Here is a 21,268-nt window from a genome sequence, read left to right on the forward strand (position 1 = left end):
ACTATCACGAGAACAGCATGGGAAAGACCCGCCCCCATGATTCAATTTTCTCCCAGGGGGTCCCTCCCACAACACGTGGGAATTAGGGGAGCTACAAGATGAGATTCGGATGGGGACACAGTGCCAAACCATATCAGTTATACAGAAGAGCAATTGGATCTGAGAAGAGACAGCAGCTCATTCTGCATGAGCTATCAGAGGTACAGTGTGGGCTACATGACAGAGACTGAATGATTCACTGGACAACTGGAAAAGAGTGTTCTAATCAGAATGAAGGAGCAAGGAGACATTGAAGTACACAATGTGCTTTGGGAATGGGGAGTATCTTTGTGTTACTAGGACACAGGGAACTGTGGGAATAGTGGAATGTAAAGTGGGCAAAACTGAAGCTGGGCCGGGACAGTCATTGTGTATCACGCTACGTGAAGTTAACTTTAGTATAGGAAAAATAGACATTACAGCGTATTGTTGCCTCCAAATAATAATATTAGTATTGGCAATATTGTTGTGGCAAAAACCACAATTATGTTCGCACCAACCTAAACATAAGCTTTTTGAGTCAGAATATGTGCTAGGCATTATTCTTATCTCATATAATCTTCACAGCCACCTTTTGGAGCAGGTTCTATTACTACCTGCATTTTAACAGAACTTTGGTGTTGACTAGTTTTAGCCCCAAATCACATGGCTAGGAAGTGTCAGGGCTGAGATGCCAATCATGGTCTGATAGCAACAGCTCCCTTACCCTGGTCTGCGACTCCTCACGGCGAGGTCAGTCCCATACTTCCTTGCTACTTTCTTCCTACCATCCTTTGAAGGCTAAGACTTCAGTTTTTGTTAAAGATAGGGAATGCTTCGGTAATGGCTGTCTTTTATGCTGCAGATGCTCTCTCTCCTTTTAGCTTTTCATTTTGTAAATTTTCCAACATATGCATGAGTAGGTAAAGTAGCAAAATGAACTTAGCTTCAACACTGACTGATGTTGCACCACTTTTCTTTCACCTATCTTCTTTCCATTCCCTACATTTTATTTCTGGAGTATGGTAAGACAAATTCTACACATCATTCTATCATGAGAGTGATAGAATGATAGAATTCCTGTTTATGAGTCACTTCTTTTTACAAGCACAGTAAAATGTTTTCCATTGAGTTTATGGGATTGATATGTACGTACTTAATAATGAGTCTTAGTAGCATTCATTGCAAAGACATTTTCTGAAATTTCAGTAGTTTGTAAATGCTTGAGTGTTTTATTTTAATGATAAGGGCTGGGTCCACATAGTTTTTAGCTAATTCTAATTAATGCATAATCCAGGCCAGATCTTCTCTTCAGGCAAAATTAATTTCCCTCTCCTATAAGTATTGATTGAAATTTGCTCTCACGTGCCCTGAAGTACTTTTAGTCTTACAGCTGTCTTTGTTTTAAGCCGAGGGCAGAAACCACATCCTTTTCATGATCTATTAACCACATTACCGAGGTTCATGGTTTGCACAACTAGTAAACACATACAAAGCACCCTTTGAGAAAGCTTCCTCATCCTTTAATTGTAATCCAGTCTTATATACTAACGGTGTGGTGGTCACAAGGTACAGATTCATCTAATGTGACCTGGAAAGAAATTTAGAAATCACTTAAGGCTACCCTCATTTTAGATCTGACAAAACTGTAGTCAAGAGAAATGTGAGGTCCATTTTACTGCAGGTGGCAATAGTCTTAACTGATTCATTTTATCGGTTGGTACCCATGTTTTTAAGAGTTTCTATGAAATTAACATTTTTTGTAAAAAAAATGCAATTGCATAGCTTAGTTTCATCAATATCCTCAATTAGTGATGCTTCAATATACACATGCAGAGAGTACTTAAATTTTCCTGTCTTCAGCAAGAGATAGGCACCATGTCCCTCCATTTTTCATTAAACATACGTGTACTTTGCAGCCCGTTGCTTTTATGTTTGCTATCACTGAAAAGGGGATGGATTTTAAAGTTACTGGCCATGTTTCCCTTTAGAGAAGCCCACACGCGCCAACCCTGCCCTTACTGGAGCCTGGGCAGCAGCGGTGCATGTTCTAACTTAGGCAACGTTGGGTCATCTGTTTATTGTCAGCTTGGCGGTCAGGAAGAAAGGGCGGCGGTTGCTGAGGTAACCGACACCCCGGGCAACGGCAAGTGGAGGCGGGAGGGGGCGTGGCCTCGACGGGCAGGCGACGATAAGAGGTGGCGTCCGCCGCGGCTTTGCGAGCACCGCCCGTGTGCGCCGCCGGGCGTTGGCGGTGTGGCCCCTGCGTCCCCCGCTTCCTTGAAAAACCCGGGCGGGCGAGCGAGGCTGCGGGGCCCGGCCGCTGCCTTTCCCCACACTCCCGGCCGAGGAGCCTCGCTCGGCGCCCAACATGGCGGGTGGGCGCTGCGGCCCGCAGCTAACGGCGCTCCTGGCCGCCTGGGTGGCGGCTGTGGCGGCGACGGCAGGCCCCGAGCAGGCCGCGCTGCCGGCGGAGCAGAGCCGGGTCCAGCCCATGACCGCCTCCAACTGGACGCTGGTGATGGAGGGCGAGTGGATGCTGAAATTGTGAGTGTGCCCGCCCGCCCCGCACGCCGCAGTGTCCTCGCGGGCGTCCCCCTCCCAAGCCCGCGCGGCCCGCTCGCGATCCCGCAGTGCCGCTTGGGCTCAACCTAAAACCCCGGACCCCCCCTGCCAACAACCTGCGGCGCCGGTACCGGGCCTCTAGCGATCAGGCACTGCCGCTGGCCTCGACCTGGGGTCCGCAGACCCGCCTTACCGACGACCTGCGGCGCTGGGGCCGGGCCGCTCGCGCCGCGCATGCGCGCCCAGCCCTCGCGGTGACAGCCGAGGGTGCAGCGCGTCCCCTTGGTTTGGGGGACAGTGTTTTCGGGGTGGAGTGGGCAGCTTTCCAAAGGGAGGAGAAGGGAAGGGAGAAAATCTGCAAGCACACCGTGTGCTTTTAGATACAGATATGTATTGGAAGAGAAAGGACATTCAGTGACATCCAGGTGCAGTATGAATACATAGCACAGGCTAAGCAAGTTACCTGCTGAAGAAATTGCAGCACGGTGAAGGCAGGCCATTTGTATCGTAGTCTTCCGTTTGAAGACCTTGAGATGTCATTGTGAAAATAAAACATAAATATGGATGCCTTTTAAGTTTTACAGTAAGATTTCAAATAAATGTTGGTATTATAATTTTTAAAGGTAGGACTTTCTGGGTAATATTAATAATTGTGCTTGTGTCATAAAGAAAAGAACATACACACTGCCCTTTTTAACAATAGAAGGTAAATGGTGGATAGTGCCTTTTCTTTAAGGAGATGGGAAACTACAGTTTTGAGTTAGGAGAAAGAAAGGGATTTGTTGATTATAGTTTAAACTTAAAATAGGAAGTGACCGTTTGAAAGAGGCTTGCAGTAGATGGTGGGCAGATGTCTGAATAGGCTTGGGAGACCATCATGGTGGGCTTGCAGGGAAAATGAAGAATGTCCCGGGAAATGATTGCTGAGCCCCCCTCTCTCTCTCTCTCTATCTCTATCTCCCTCTGTCCCTCTGTCCCTCTGTCCCTCTCCCTCTCTCCTCTCCTCCCCTCCCCTCCTCTCCCCCTCTCTCTCCCACCCCCCAACCACCACCCCCAAACATAAAATCTTTCAGGAAATTGCCACATCTCTTTAGCCTGTGGTTTCTGGCAATCGGTATACTACTATTGAATATTTGTTTTACGTTGAGGACACAGACAGAAAATTGGATCTTTCCTTTATCCAAGACCAAATTTTGATTCTTTCAATTTAGATTGCAAGCAGGCGCCTATGGAATAAAAACCTCAGTGTGAGATCAGAGCCAAAAGTTATATCACACAGTAGATTACGCTGCTCAAAGAACGTAAGGCATATCACCCCTTCAAATGTGCATTTACCTCTTAGTCACAAAGAAGGGGATATTTTAGACCTCAAAATGAAATACCCTTGGTATGATAATAAATCAATGAAATTATTAAAGGGATCTGTAGACATGAATTATTAAAATATTCCACTTAACTATTTTTGGAAGGAGGTGAAGGGGTCATATTCTATTTGAGAAACTTTTAAAATAAGTGGAGCTGTTTTAAGACTTCCATGTTTGTAATAAATTTAAGAGTTTGAGATAAACTGCATTTTGTCAGCCACTACTACAGAAAGTTCTCTTTTCAGTAGGTGCTTACAAAATGGACTTTTTCCTAGATGTCATGTTTCAGGGTAAAACTGAGTTTGCATACGTATTTAAGGAAAGTTAAAACAGAAAGGCCTCCTCATTCTTAATGACATCAACTCCTCTATGGTTCCTTTTGGAATTGCTTTTTTTTTTTTTTTTTTGGTAATAGAATTAAGAACACTAAAGCCTCAATAAGTTTTTAAATGAGTGAGAGCCAACGACACCTATGCTTGGCCATGTTGATGGTTCAAATTTTACTTTTTTATGAATGTATAAACCTAAACATAGTAATCAATTGCTCTGAGTTTGTCATGTGTCCAGTTGTATGGAATATGCTTGGGCTGTGATGCAAGATGAGTCTTGTAATCTGGAAGTAAGCTGTGTAGACACAAGGTCATTTTAGTAGACGTTCTCTTTTTAACGAGTGCACTTCAGAATAGGTGGCCAGGAAGCAAGGCTGTAAAGGAATGTTGATCCAAGCCATTCCATCCAACTTCTTTTTACATACTAAAACCCAAGTGCTCATCCTGAAGAAATATTTTGGTTCTTATCTATTTGTGATCTATTTTTTCTGTATTATCAGGTGATACTCTTCCTCCTTGCTGTGAAAAAAAATCCAATACTTAAAAATATATGATTCATTATATCCTCAGTACCACTATAGGCCTGCTGTGAATTTCTAAGAATTCATTAAATAGCCTATATGTTACCAGTTTTTTTTTTTTTTTTTTTTTTTGATGTATATAACAGAGAAAAACAAAATGGGTTAAAATTAGAGTCATCTTAACACTTAGTTCAGATGAACTGGTCATACATAAATGGAAATTGTTAGTAGTTCAAAGATGTTGTAGTTAACTTCTTTAAAGAAACAGATTGAGAAGCTTTTGTTGTAGTTAACTTCTTTAAAGACACAGATTGAGGTTTCCGCTAGTATCAAAATGTATTCATTACTTTGAATGACAGTTCTTTATTTGTTCATTTGCTTCTATGCTCTCTTTCATCTGGGAATTTTTTCTTTTATACCCCATGTCATACAGATCCCCTCTAATGCAGTTTCTGGTTATATTGGTATAGATAATTTATTCTTAAGAATCTAGCAGTATTTGGCAGCCCTGAGACATGAAAAGCTTCTATTATGAAATTAAGTTTGGTTATTTTTTCTTAGTCTTTCAAACAGTCAATTTTTTGGATTCTTGCAATTGAATTTCCAGTGTTTTAAAAATGTATCAGTTAAAAGTACATTTGCAGTAATTCACCGTTTCTATTCTGATGTTTTTAGAAATCTGAAAAGTTCTCCCATTGCTACATACATTTTCTTTAATGCTATGGGCTTATTGTTATTATTATTTTTTAGACAGAGTTTCACTTTGTCACCCAGGCTGGAGTGCAGTGGCACGATTTCAGCTCAGTGTACCTTCTGCCCCCTGGGCTCAAGCGATTCTCCTGCCTCAGCCTCCCAAGTAGCTGGGATTACAGGCACCTGGCTATGGGCTTGTTGTATACTCATTTGCCCTTTTTCTGAATTAGGAAAAATGATCTAATCTTTAAAGTACTGTCTGATGCATGCTTTTCTCTATTGCCGTTGTTTTACACTACTCTTCATTCAGTTCCTTTGCAACCTTTTGCTACTTTCAACACTTGCTTGGCTCTCATTATGTCAGTCCTGGAGAAAATGACTTTTGTTCTTTTGAAACACAGAAGTATGTAATATGATACATTCTGGTGGCTTTTTCCCCCAGAAGAAAGAGATAGCCAAGTGGCTTAATTTTGACGTTCCAGCTGATACTCAGAGGAAAAGTATGTCTTTGGGTTAATTTACCTCTGTAAAGCATATACATCTTTATAAATTATTGCCTTTTCTTATTTTTGTTCTTGGGATGATCACGTTTCAAAATTTAAATTAAACACCTGGTGATGGAGCAAAGCTTTGTTTCTTTCCATAGGACATCTAGGTTTTCGTATTATCTTTCCAGCCTTCCTTTATACCTGGAGAGAATGTATTGAACATCGTTACCTTAACTTGCCCATGTCAAACAGAATTTCTTGCAGTTTAATAGATTGTCTTGATGTCTTGATGGAATGTTTGAGAGATAGTCATTAAATGCTTGTGTGTCAGGTTCAGTGTTGGGGAGCTGGGAACGTGAAGAAGAATGAGTCTTCCAAGAGATTGGCCTACTGTGTGCTCTGAAGGAAATATGTAGTATAAGTTATGTTCATTTATTTAGTAAATGTTTACTGAATGCTTCCTCTGTGTTGGACATTCATCAGTGCTTCCCAGCAGGGAACTACTGGCATTTTGGGTGGACAATTCTTTGGTGTGAGGGAATGGCGCACATGTTGGAGAACCTTTGGCATCCTTGCCCATTATATTCTAGTAGTAGTCTCAGTCAAGCGACATCAGAAAAGTATAACTCCCATCCCCTGTGCACACTTCCAAATGCTTCTAATTGAAAACCACTGCTCTAGGTACTGTTATGGGTATTTAAAAACATGCAAATGTTTGATTTTAGATAGTTTCCACAAAGGGTTTAAAGCCTCATTAAAACTTGTCATCCTTATCGCCTCCATCCACCTCCTCCACTTCCTCATCATCACAATCACAGTTCACAATTACATTGCTTACATCACATGTTCCAAATAACTGTTTTATTTGATCATCCCAGCAATCTAGTGCAGCATTATTCCCATTCTTACTGACTAGTGGAGATAAAAAAAAAAAAAGATTTAAGCTTTGGCTAATGCCAGATCCTTAGTAAGTGGTGAGCAAGGCCGTAAGTATAATGCAGGCCTGAGCTTTGCAGTTTCTGATCTGCAGTTCTCAGTTCTCCAGGGGAGCCTGGACAAAGGCACAGGGCCTGGTGGACTCTTGCTTAGGCCCTCAGCTGGCCAGCACCCTGACTCACATGAGGGCAGGCCTTGTTCTTGCAGGGTTCAAAGGCCCATCCAAGCTTTTACCATCTCTCTAGTTTCTGCAAGTAAAGAACATTTTTACTGTATACTCATTCCTGACACTGTTCACCACTTAAACAGGTGCCCTGCCTTCCCAGCATCGCAATCGCCCAGGAAAATTCGTTCTCCCTATGCTTGGTTGTGTCTTGCATGGTCCTATCACAACTAGTAATTATAGATCTATTTATATGCTTTTGTACTAGGTCTTTCTTTGACTATCTCTATTATAAGCTTTTAAGTAATGGAACAAGGTTATTTTTTCCTTACCTGTTTATCTCCAAAGCTTTAATAACTAACAAGTAGTTTGTGTTCCAAAAATACTTTGTGACTAGATAAATGAGTGAATAATAGACTAATTGTTCTTTAGTCAGGCATTTCTTCAAGCATATCACTGAAAGAGACATTTTTATATATTTTCTGAAGTCTTAAGGAGAATTACTATCTCCTATTTGTTCACTGATGGAATATTTATTGTGGTGGCCTAGGACCTTCCAGGCTCTGTTCTGTGGTACAAGTCATGCAGCAGTCACTGCTTTCGTGGAGTGTTAATTCTAGTGAAAGTCATGAATTCCACTTTCTCTAGCAGGTGTCATGATTTTCATAGAGCTGCCAGTTTTTATGTCTCCTCTACCTTTTGTGATAACACCTTCTAGAAATTATTGTCCAAAGAAATAAATTTGAGCATAAGGCTTTCAATTCATGGGTCATTCCACATTTGCCAAAAGGAAGAATAACACTTGATGTAGTTAAGGCATCTTTTGTTGACACTTTGATTTAGTTTCCTTTATTAAGTCATAGAAAGATGAACCTAGTATACCTCTTTCCTCTTCATTATTGCTGAGTATTCTGAGCATTTTGATCAAAGTAAGTTCTACTAAGTGAAAATTGACTGGATCTGTTATTGACCGTGTCATTTCTGCAAAGATAAGAAAAAGGCAGGAGAAAAGAGAGTGTACTGAGAAACACTGGTGAAATTAGAGTCAAGACAGAAGAAGAGTTGTTCATTATTGGTAAATAAAAATTTATCGTTAATAAAATTTCCTTTCTAGGAAATATATTTAAGTAAGTCCTTCTCTGAAATATTTAGCACACCTAATGAAATCTTACACCAAATTCAGCAGGTTCATGAAATAAAAGATTCAACGTCCTTCAACCTCGTTACATCAAGCGGAACCTCAGGTCACTTTGTACATGAATACTAACGTGGACGACAAAAGCATGCTGTTCAGTTTTGCTTCCCAGAAATGGTTAAAAACGTTGCACTGACATATGAGTTGGTGTAATTTACCAAAGCTTTTTGGCTATCTGGAATATATTTCAAATATGTTTATAAAGTTTACTAATTTTACATACCACTGTGACCTGCGAACAAGTCAACAAAAGTTCAGTAGAAAAGATAACAATTTAGTTTCTATGACTATAATGGAGCTAATTGCTCTTGGAGGCTCTTAAGGATTATGTGTAAGAGACAAAGTTATGGCAGGTCATATCTTTTATAGTTCTCAGGAGAAGATTGCCAATGTGAACTAGAAATAAATATTAATGAAGATCATGTTCAGTTCTTTCTGATGTGTTTAATTTATGCATATATACATAATTTATGTACATATGTATCTATGTGTACACAGAGCAAGAGACGAGCATGAAGGTCACATGGCTGATCCTTGCATTCATTTTGTCCCTGGAGATATTTTACTTAGTTTCTAAATTCTTGTACAAATTACTGTTCTTTAGATACAAAAGAATATTAAAAACTTTAAAAACTGCAGCAACAATGGACCAGTTCCCATGCTAAAGATTCAGAGCTGGCTTATCTCTACCACTGAAAGAACACCTGGGTGCATTCCAACACAAATCAGCTGTGATTAAATCTGTGCAATAATGGTATTAACAATGCCACAGACCAGTGGATAGCAGCTACTATCCACTATTTAGAAATATCTAAAATGACCTCAATGGCATATCTGAGGATGCGTTATAATTGTATATCCGAAGGTCGGTTTCATGAAAAACCAACTTAGTAATAGCCTATCTAGAGATTAAGGCCTGTATTTGTTAAATTATGAAACATGCATGATTTAATAATTACTGATGTATCAAATGTGCCTGTGATTTATATGCAAAGAGCGTCCTAGGGAAATAAAGAGGTTCTGAAGTTCATTATATTATATTATTCTTCAAGATAACTTCCTTATTCTTGTTACTTTCTTATAACTTCTTTCTCCCTCTGAATGTTGGTGTTGAGTTTTATATTCCTTGATGATTTTTATCGAAGAAATACCTCCATCTGGGTTCTTGCTCTGAGTGGTCTTAAGCACGTCTCTATACCTGCTTTGTCTGTTTGGCAGTGAGGCTGTAAGGTCAGATGAGCTAATGCATCATAAAAGTGTCTTGAACCCCAAACAATATTACAAATGAAATTTGTATTAATGGTTGCTCCTATTAAATAAATATGTGCCTGCTTCATATTTCATATCATCTCTCAGTAACCTTCTAAGGTAGCTACTGTTATTATCCCATTTTACAGTTGAGGAAACTGAGGCATGGAGAGATTATTAACCTGCCCAGAATATCATGATTAATTCCTGGTTGATCTTTCTGATTGTTCTGGCAGAGCTCTTATCCAATATCATGGAATGCTTGTTGAAATGTATTTAATAATTCATAATTCCTTTTTTTCCTAAAGTTTGCCAACTGCCTGAGTCTCATCTGTTACTTGGATATTTAGAAACTACATAGAAAATAACTATTTTCTCAGATGAAGAAAATGATTTTCATTAAAGTTGATACACTTGTTTATTCAGCAAACATTTATTGAACACCTGCTGTATATCAAGAATGTACTTTGCCCTGGAAATACAGAGACACAAAGGTTTAAGAAAATCTACATTCAAAGATGTCAGCAGGTTATTTTGTTGTTCCTGTCTTCTGGATCTCAGGATTTGGACAGTGAGTTGTAATGGGAAGATTAATGACGTTTTAGCATGATCTTGGAATTAGCTATATAGTAGTCTTTTCTAGAGATGGTGAACTACTGTGCTGCTTCTGGGGCCTGTCTGGAGAAAGTAATGAATGCTTTGGCTTTGGGTAGCCCGTTCTCTTCTGGATTCTGCCTAATTTTCAATACTTTTTGTGAAATAAATGCATTCCTTCCCTTAGTCTTGGCTTTTTAACCCCTGACTCATCTTTTATAATGTGAAAGATCAAAATTTTGCCCAATTTCAGTTTTTGGTTTTTGTTTTGTTATTCAGCAAAGTTGGTTTATATGTGTCATTGCATCGATTTTTTTTTTTTTAATGGTACTTACCAGCATGCTTTTGCAGAGTTCAAAATTTTGAAGGGATTTGTAAATGATGAGCTGACAGGCACCTTTGAGCCTAAATCTTGTTACAGGATTTGATTAATTTTGTACTTTTCCCCTTACTTTGTTTCCCTTCCTAAGGCATTTTGTGTGTGTGAGTGTTATATTCTATTGGCAGGCATTCTTTTCTACTTCTCTTTCTCTCCCCTGGCCCCTTTCTTCCCTTAATACAGAAATAATAGGTGCCACATTTTGTAAAAACAATTCAGGAATGGAACAAATGAAAAATAAATTGGAGGGAATTGACATTTTAAAAATGCTCAGCCTGCTCACCCACAAGTTGGTATATTTCTCTATTTATTCAAGACTTTATTTTGAAAACTTTTAAACAGACACAAAAATAAGAATAGTATAGTGTTTGCCCCCATGCTTATCTCTGTTCATTTCTGGATTGTACCATCCACAAGGAGAGGAGGCACCAAATCTCCTTCACAATTGTAGCTTCAGCTTCTACCATAGTGCTTTCTTAGTATTTATTGAATGAAAAATAACTGTCAAAAGTAGGGTTCTGACTTGAAAGCCAAGGCATTTTTAACTTCTGCTGAATTTACGAAAGTGTTGGGTAGAGCTGGTTTAGCCTATAGCTTCTACTTTCCTTTTAAGAAAGTTTCTCTTCAAGGAGAACTACAAACCACTGCTCAATGAAATAAAAGAGGATACAAACAAATGGAAGAACATTCCATGCTCCTGGGTTGGAAGAATCAATATCGTGAAAATGGCCATACTGCCCAAGGTAATTTATAGATTCAATGCCATCCCCAGCAAGCTACCAATGACTTTCTTCACAGAAATGGAAAAAACTACTTTAAAGTTCATATGGAACCAAAAAAGAGCCCGCATCGCCAAGTCAATCCTAAGCCAAAAGAACAAAGCTGGAGGCATCATGCTACCTGACTTCAAACTATAGTACAAGGCTACAGTAACCAAAACAGCATGGTACTGGTACCACAACAGAGACATAAATCAATGGAACAGAACAGAGCCCTCAGAAATGATGCCGCATATCTACAACTATCTGATCTTTGACAAACCTGACAATAACAGGAAATGGGGAAAGGATTCCCTATTTAATAAATGGTGCTGGGAAAACTGGCTAGCCATATGTAGAAAGCTGCAACTGGATCCCTTCCTTACACCTTATACAAAAATTAATTCAAGATGGATTAAAGACTTAAATGTTAGACCTAAAACCATCAAAATCCTACAAGAAAACCTAGGCAATACCATTCAGGACATAGGCGTGGGAAAGGACTTCATGTCTAAAACACCAAAAGCAATGGCAACAAAAGCCAAAATTGACAAATGGGATCTAATTAAACTAAAGAGCTTCTGCACAGCAAAAGAAACTACCATCAGAGTGAACAGGCAACCTACAGAATGGGAGAAAATTTTTGCAACCTACTCATCTGACAAAGGGCTAATATCCAGAATCTACAATGAACTCAAACAAATTTACAAGAAAAAAACAAACAACCCCATCAAAAAGTGGGCAAAGGACATGAACAGACACTTCTCAAAAGAAGACATTTATGCAGCCAAAAAACACATGAAAAGATGCTCATCATCACTGGCCATCAGAGAAATGCAAATCAAAACCACAGTGAGATACCATCTCACACCAGTTAGAATGGCCATCATTAAAAAATCAGGAAACAACAGGTGCTGGAGAGGATGTGGAGAAATAGGAAGACTTTTACACTGTTGGTGGGACTGTAAACTAGTTCAACCATTGTGGAAGTCAGTGTGGTGATTCCTCAGGGATCTAGAACTAGAAATACCATTTGACCCAGCCATCCCATTACTGGGTATATACCCAAAGGACTATAAATCATGCTGCTATGAAGACACATGCACACGTATGTTTATTGCGGCACTATTCACAATCAAAGTCCAAAAGATATGTTAATTAGAAAATGTGGCACATATACACCATGAAAACAAGCAGCCATAAAACATGATTTTCTGGAAACTGGAAAACATCATTCTCAGTAAACTATCGCAAGGACAAAAAACCAAACACCGCATGTTCTCACTCATAGGTGGGAATTGAACAATGAGAACTCATGGACACAGGAAGGGGAACATCACACTCCGGGGACTGTTGTGGGGTTGGGGGAGGGGGGAGGGACAGCATTAGGAGATATACCTAATGCTAAATGACGAGTTAATGGGTGCAGCAAAACAACATGGCACCTGGATACATATGTAACAAACCTGCACATTGTGCACATGTACCCTAAAACCTAAAGTATAATTAAAAAAAAAAAAAAAAAAAGAAAGTTTCAGAATTACCACAGAACTTGGAAACATTCTTGAGGATGCTCAAACAACAGATTTGGTCTCTGCCCATCAGATCTGTAGTTTTGATGGATTTGAAACTGGTTTGGCTAGTTTAGGGTCACCCTGTGAAAATTGTTCTCCTTTAGTGGGGCACTAAAAAGAGTGCTTACCCTCAAAGATCAAAAGCTATCTGGAGAGAAAAAAAATTGTATGAATAGCATTGAAATAAAATGTTTATGGATAATAATAATTATTGGAAATATTCTCAAACTTTGGCCAAATTTTTTCCTATAGAATTGACATTCATACATTAAATCCTAGTGGGGACAATGTGCTTCTGTTTTTTGATATCAAATGACTTTGGAAAAGCCTCCTTTTATAATTTCCCTTTTTTAAGAATTTATTTTTTAATTTAAATACTTGATTACTTTGTTTGCAGATTTCTTCTGTATGTTTATCAATATAATTATTATTATTCTCTTATAGTTACGCCCCATGGTGTCCATCCTGCCAGCAGACTGATTCAGAATGGGAGGCTTTTGCAAAGAATGGTGAAATACTTCAGATCAGTGTGGGGAAGGTAGATGTCATTCAAGAACCAGGTACTGTAAATGTTGAACATAAAATGCAAAAGTTTACCGACTTTTTATTTTGAATTTTTTTCAAGCATATAGAAAAGTTGAGAGTCTGGGATATTGATTACCCATGAACTGGCCACCTTTAATTAGCAGATTACATTTTTTGCATACTTGGATCTGCCTTTGCATGTATGTGTTTGCACATACATATTTGCATATATATTTCTATTTTTTCTGTTTTTATTTTGCTGAATTATCTGAAAGTAAGTTATCAACATCATGATAATTTACCCTTCAATTCTTTAGCACGTTAAAGGCTTCTCAATTATTTCCCATGTGTCTTTATTTTTTTATTTTTTTATTTTTTTTACAGTTTTTTGACTGAGGACCCAATCATGGTTCACAAATTACATTTGGTTGTTAACGTCTTTTTAGTCTCTCACAATCGACAATTATCCCCCATTTTTAAAAATGACACTGATATTCTGAAAAGGCTAGGATTTTCCTAGGTGTTTCCTTATGGTGACATGTAACTTATAAGAATGTTAACTTATACTAGTATTTTCTGCAAACTGAGAGTTTAGGTGCATGATTTAGGTTAGACATTTATGGCAAGAGTACTTCTAAGATGATGCTGTGACTTCATATTACATCTCATTAGAAGGGATATGCTATCACAATTAATAATACTAATTTTGAGCACTTGGATATGGTGGTGACACTAAGTATCTCAATTATGAAGAAAGGATCTCACATTGTGATTAGCAGGTAACCTCTGGGATGATTTTTTGGGGTTTTAAGATCTATGATGCTCTTGTCTGAATCAGATATTATATTTCACTGTGGTTCCAGAGAGTGAATTTCTAATTCTGTTATTCTATCTACACCGATTAGCTGTGAATGATATAATTTTTCACAAGAATGAATCATTTTTACCCCAAAGAGTGGAGTGATACAGAGACTTTGAAATTCTGAAAAGATATATACAATAAATTTGTGTTTGTAGTTTTAAAATAACTGTATATTATATATAAATTGAGAAGAAAAGTTGGCCTTTTATAATCTAAATCTCTAAAATGTGGCTATTTTCAAATTTTAACAGTCATCTTTTTCATTGACATTCAATTTATACCTACTGCATCCTTTCATCCTTTTACAAGGGCAAAAAGAAGATGGGCATAGAAGTGTAGACAGTCATTTTCTATAATAAACTATGAGTTCAAAAAACACAAGTAATGAAGTACCAGTTACTTGGATAACAGAATAGATGGTACATGTTAAAATTGATGTGTCAGCAAACCCCTGGAGTGAGATTTCTATTAAAAGCCATGAATCCTCATGCCTCTATCTTTGTAAGCATTGTCCTCCATCTGGAGATGGACAATTAAAGCTATTAGTTCATGGTTTTGGCTGTTATAATAAGTTAATTCTGTTTGGAGGCTAAATCATTGCAGATACATTTTTGCCAGAAGCTTGTTTTCATCTTTAGAGTTTAAGTAAAATAAAATCAGGTAAAAGACTTATTAATTACTGGGCACCGTGCACATTTTATGATGGGTTTCTTAAAAATGCAGCTGGTCAATTTGCATTTCAGTAATTTGGCACACCTGCTCAGAATTTATAGCATAATTTGAATTAAAAGAAGAATTAAACAGCCATGTGATGGGTTCACAAATCTTATGTTTAATTAAATCTAGTCTTTCCTTCTAAAAATGTAGACTTGCAATTTTTCACATTACGAATTGATTAGGTTTTCTTGATAACGAAATAAATTGATTTTAAGACTCGGTTTTATGTATATCTGAGATATATATACTTGAAATACTCGTTAAAGAAGAAGGAAAAAACTGATATTCTGTAGGAATATTGAAAAAACAAAGTCTAATAAAAGATTATTATTTATGTGTTTGAACAATTTTTTATAGGCAGAGGCTCTAGAATTAAATGATAAAAATTTTAAAAGTGCAACTTATAAATAAAAATTAGGAGATAAGCTTCTACATGCATGATTATTTAAGAGACAGAAAATATTTCATTTCATATTATACTGTTTTAAATTTATAATTTTACTTTGAATTACAAATACTTTCAGTTAATCTTTTAATAGCGATTAGAAGTAACATGTTTATTCAACAAGTATTTGAGTTTCTACCATAAACAGGCCCTGTTCTAGATACCAGTGATACAAAGGTGGATAAGGAGGACAGAGGCCTCTCTCCTCATGGAGCTACATTCTAGTGGAGGAGATAAATAGTAACAAAAGAAAATTGGCAAATAATGTCAGATGGTGGTAAGGGATATGAAGAAAAAGTAGGATAAAAATGTACAAAATGATTGGAGCCACCTCTTAAATTAGGATGGCCAGGGAAGGACCAGAGATAAATAGGTTTCAATTCATCAAGACCTATTTAGCCAGAGGTCTTGATAAATTGAGGAAGTAAATTTCAAAAAGCTTTGTGGGAGGAGCATTCCAGGCAGAGCAAACACCATGTGCAGGTAGGAGTGTACTTGGCTTATTTGGAGAACAATAGGACCGCCAGTGGAGTACTTGAGATAAATGGGGATGGAGAAGTAGCTAGGGACCAACCCTGTGCGGTCTTGTTGGCTGTGGCAAGGAGTTTAGATTTTCTACAAAGTATGATAGGGAGCTACTGGAAGATTGGAGCAGGAGAGAAATATGGTATGATTTATATTTTAAAATAATTCCTTTGGCAGCTATGTGAAAAAATTGACTACAGGGGAGCAGAAGAAAGCAGGGAGAATGGTTAGGAGGTAAATCGGTAGTCCAGAGTTGAGAAGATGGTGGCTTGGACTAGTAACAGCAGTGTTAAGTGGTGGGAGTCTTGAGATACTAGGATTTTCTGATGGATTGGTTGCCAGATGGGATGGAAAAGGAGAAAATGGAGAAGACTGAGGAGAAGTAGGTTTGGGACAGGGGCTAAGTTTGGGATGTTAAATAGACATCCAAATAGAGATGAACTAGAGATGTAAGTTTGAGGACCATCAATATACTTGGCATTGGAGCTAGAAGAAAAATTCAGATTATCTATGATCTATATGTGCCAGAGTAGTGAGAACTGGCCACTGCAGCATTTAGAAAAAAGAAGTTGCAGCCAGGTGCAGTGGCTCACACCTGTAATCCCAGCACTCTGGGAGGCTGCGGCGAGTGGATCAGCTTAGGTCAGGAGTTCGAGACCAGCCTGGCCAATATGGTGAAACCTTGTCTCTACTAAAAATACAAAAAATTAGCTGGGCGTGGTGGCAGGTGCCTGTAATTCCAGCTACTTGGGAGGCTGAGGCAGGAGAATCGCTTGAACCCAGGAGGCAGAGGTTGCAGTGAGCCGAGATAGCACCATTGCACTCCAGGCTGGGCAACAAGAGCATAACTTTGTCTCAAAAAAAAAAAAAAAAAAAAAGAAGTTCCATCAGAGAAGGAAAATCAGTGAGATAAGAAGAGAGAGAGGGAGAAGTAGGAGGGTCTGGAAGCCGAGTGAAGAAAGATTGTCTTAATGTGATACTAACTTACTGGCAAGCCTCCGGGGCAGCTTGCCTCTATCTTGGAAGCAGTTTATTTATTTCCTTTTTTACAAATGCTAACGTCTTGAATGAACAGTAAAAACTCATTGAAATGATACTACTTTTCCCCACAGTTGAGCACTTTACTGTGTATTTCTGTATACAAATTTCTATTTGGTTGCAGGTCTTCATTAGTATATTCTTGCCTTGCCACAGAAGTGCTAGTAAGGAATAATTTCAGTTCTTTCCCTGTAAGTAAAATTTAAAGATGGGAAACAATAATTTTGAAGTGTCATGCATACTCTTTAGTTATTCTTATAACTCTTCCATCAGTATATCTATTAAGATATTCTTTTAAGTATTTTAAACAAGGTAAGATTTCAGATTTATCAATGAAACGGGAAAAGTTCCCTTCTCCTCTCTCAGGGTGTGCGATGGGGATGTGGCTTGCTTCTTTTGTGCCTGCTGCTCAAACCTCTAGGGGGAACATGCAGATGGGCAGGCTGTGGGGCTCTGATCCCACCGCAGCATAAAGGGGTGAATGTTGACAGCTGAAGCCCCAGTGGGCGTGTGTTACCGTGTGCTCTTTCAGTTTAGCCATCCGTAGGTGGCTTGTGTTTGTCAGCTCAATTAGACCCCCCTGCCTTATCACAAGGACAGAGGGCTTCTTGCCTTGGTGTACCAGAAGAATGGAATCACATGTGGGCTTGGAGAATGAGTGCAAGGTTTTAGTGAGCGGAAGTAGCTCTCAGCGAGGTGGATGGGGAGGCCAGAAGGGGGATGGAGTTCCGGGAAGGCGGTGGTTTTCCCCTGGAGTTGGGCCACCCAGCGGCTGGGCTGCCCTCCAGCTACCCTGGCCAAACTCTCCTTTCTTCTGCGGGTCGACTTGCCAGTGTCTGCTGGTGTGTTCTTGTGCTGGCGTGCTCCTCTCAACGTCCTCTCGATGTCCAGCTGCTGTGTGTTCTTCTGCCGATGTCTTCCTCATGACTCCCAGCTGCTTGTTTGTGTGCCTGCTAGAGACTCGGGGTTTATATATGCACAGGATGGGGGCGTGGCGGGCCAGGGTGGTCTTAGGAAATGCAACATGTGGGCACAACAGCAGAAATGCCTGTCCTCACCTAGGTCCATGGGCACAGCCCCGAGGGTGGAGCCCTCTCCAGGGGCCCGTCTTTCCCCTCCCAGCACTTCCCTGCCCCTCTCCCGTGTCATCAAGACTAGAGACTATAATCATGTTGCATTTTTATGGCTGAGATGTAGAAGCCGAGGGAAGGGCAGCCCTTAGATTAGGTTACATTACATTGCCTGTTTAATACTGCATAGATCAGGTGATGTTTCAGTTGAGTTGACTGTGGGAAATTAAATTTAATGAGTATATACTTGAACCTTCTGTTCCATGCAGATGAGCTTAGTTGTCAAGGTCAGGAAAACAGCAGCTGCTCATAGATCCCCTGTGAGTGATGGTTATTTCACTAGATTAGAGGTAAGCCAGACTCCTGCCACAGCCAAGAGTAAGCATTGTCTTCAAAACTACTGGTTAATGCAGAAGCCAATTTAGTTTACTGAACTTTAGTTAGTGTTATATTTTTAATTTTATAATTGTAAATTTTATCTTGTTTTCTATTATGTTGACAACCTTATTTCAATCTCAAAGGTAAGGTTAATTCTCCTTTTTTTTTCATTAATTCTCCTTTTTTTCATTGTATTTTCCTTCTGCTACCCTCTTTGGTGATAATAACAACATTTAGTGAGCATTTACTTCAGCCTGTAATTGTGCTATACATTTACATGCATTTTAGCTTCATAACAACCCTGTGAAGAACAAACTGTTTATCTCTGTCTTACTCAGAAAACTGAGGCTAGGATAGGTTTAGTAACATGACAAAGATAACATGCTAATAAATAGTACAACAATGGCTAATAGATAGCTATTAGCTATCTCTGTTTTCTTAATACTGAACCTAAATAATTTCTGTTGTGTTTTGGCTTATCAAAATGTAATTCTCTTCCATAATTTTTTTCTTTCTCTAAGCTTTTGATTTTTCTTTCTTTTGCTGCATGTGTTTAAGATAAGGTTTCTGATACAATGTTAAAATCTACCCTGCATTCTCCATTTGTGCCCACTTTATGTGGCATCACAGTCTTCATTTTGAAGTGGAAGTTACCCTTGAAGTAAAAAAGGCATGTAGAAATTTTGGAAGGCTTTGTGGCCTGACTTTATCTTTTTTACTGAAAAGCTTCGGAGTATACTTGTTTCTTCCAAGCTTACTGAAGGTATTGCAGTAAACTATTATCCTGAAACAAGCTGCTATTATGATGTTCAAATTCTTTGTCAAGATCCACATTTAACTTAATGTTATTAAACCCTGAAGCCACAACCTCAGATGGTGCTTCTGTGTTCCAAGTGGTCATGTTTTAATTTTCAGGTAATGAAAATTTCTCTTGACACGTCATAGAATCAGTGTTAAAAGTTAGAAGACATTTTTGGAGCACTGAGATGAGACCTAGAGTTTTCGGATGTCTTTTAGCCTCCCAGAAGTTACTTTTGTTTTTCTTTTTAGATGAATTTCTTGTGGTGTTGGATCTACAAGGATTTAGTAGTGTGTCATCATCCCAGGAGGACTTCGACTGTTCTGGATCTTGTTGCTGTTGATTTTACTGAATATATCATTACATGACAGAATATTATTCCAGACAGCAAACTGAACTTGTGTCTGAGTTGGATGCTGCAACCTTATTGTTAATATTCCACATAGGTTGTCATTTGTAGAAATATTGACAAACATAAATGAAAGTAATCTTGAGGTGATATGATTTATTGGTCTTTATTTTAATAAACCTTAATTGATGGCTTTGTGAATTGGTACAGTGGTCACTGAAACAACTTAGCAGTTCATATCAAGAGACATAAAGTTATTATACCCTTTAATCTAGCAATTTTGGGAACAACTCTGTTGTTATTCCTTTTAGCCAGAACCAGAAAGATGCAGAAAAACCTCAGAGACCATCCATGACTTTGATACTTTTTCTTGGTACTCACTGATTTTCATGGGTACATTTATTTGTAAAGATAATTTATGTTTTGTGAAATAAGGTGCAATTTCTAAAAGACTTAAGACTAAAGCCTCCTGAATCTGGAAATGTTTTATGTATTGTATAATTAAATGTGTTTTATGAAATATTTTTCTACTTATTTACTTCTTTATTTATTGTCATAGCCAGTGATGACTAAGAACATACAAAAGAGCAAGTTAAAAAATCACTTTAAGTGACACCTAACGTTTAATAGAAATCTTGCCTCTTTATTCTGATAAAAATAAAATCTAAGTAAAAAACTTTAAGATGTGATGAGATACTATTTCTTCATTCCATTTTAAAAAACCATACAAATAAAATAAACATGCTTAATACCATAACTGTCTCTAGATAAAATTTTTGGCTGGTCATAAGGATCTATAGCTAGGTAAGAAGTAATGTATGAAACTGTTCATAATAATTATCTTAAACCAAAGGCATATACTAGTTTTTTAAGTATTTAGGAATAACAGTACTTTTTCCCCTGGCAATTTAGAATTGGAAGTATACTGTAGGATACCCTTGTTCCCCTCCAGGGTGAAATCCTGAGCAATGTGAGAGATGAAAATGCGCTTAGAAGTACTTGTTACAATCCTCAGTTGACCTATTTTTGGGTCACTCGCATTTATGTTACTGGCGACACAACTTTTTTTTCCAATGTACGATGACAAATTTTTGTAGTAAATGTTTCTTTTTGTGACATTGACTTTTACTACTCCAGAGTACTGTGTTTCCTTTGAAATACAATTGAGATGTTTTGGAATCCACTTGGTCTGAAATGAAATAAAACACATAATTCTTTGAGAAGACTCATCATTTGTTACTAAATTGTGTTGAATGTGGATTTAATTTATAAAATGGGTGAAAGTAAATTTCCCATGTTATTAAAAGTAAAGCTTCCGTGTTTTGAATTGCAAGTTACCACAGAGATGTATGATTTGAGCAGCTTAGTTTGAATAGATATTTGATTTTGTCCACATTGTTCTACAGTGGGAAAGGCAGCTGTGATGGAAAATGTGAAAATGATGCCTCTGTCATTTTTCCATGTTGGCCAGGAGGATCCTTAAGCTTTCATTCTCTTTACTCATTCTTGGTGCCCATGCAAATATTATTTATTTGTAACGTTTAAAGGGCAAGGATCTGTTCTTTACTCCTAGTCTCATTCAGCATTTTTTTGCATACCTACTCTTTTTTTGATATTATCATTCTCTGTTTGTGGTTGTGGTTGTGATTATTTGAATAAGTTATTTCCTTCTGCTACTAGACTGTAAGCTCTGTGAGAATACAGGTTGCACATGTTTTTATTCATCCATGTGTCT

The 21,268-nt window shown here is 38.3% G+C and overlaps 1 protein-coding gene across 1 annotated transcript in view; it reads left to right on the top strand.

Moving 5' to 3' along the window:
• Positions 1 to 2,183: 2,183 nt before the first annotated feature.
• TMX4 (thioredoxin related transmembrane protein 4) overlaps positions 2,184 to 21,268 on the top strand; it is a 41,595-nt gene continuing 22,510 nt past the window's right edge. The window contains exons 1-2 of the mRNA XM_032142187.2: positions 2,184 to 2,565; positions 13,270 to 13,385. Of these exons, the coding sequence (XP_031998078.1) occupies positions 2,390 to 2,565; positions 13,270 to 13,385 (292 nt within the window). The 5' untranslated portion in view covers positions 2,184 to 2,389. The remainder of the gene's footprint in view (positions 2,566 to 13,269; positions 13,386 to 21,268) is intronic.

This window comes from Hylobates moloch, unplaced genomic scaffold, assembly GCF_009828535.3.
Source record: "Hylobates moloch isolate HMO894 unplaced genomic scaffold, HMol_V3 SCAFFOLD_21, whole genome shotgun sequence".
In the NCBI taxonomy this organism is placed as follows: domain Eukaryota; kingdom Metazoa; phylum Chordata; class Mammalia; order Primates; family Hylobatidae; genus Hylobates; species Hylobates moloch.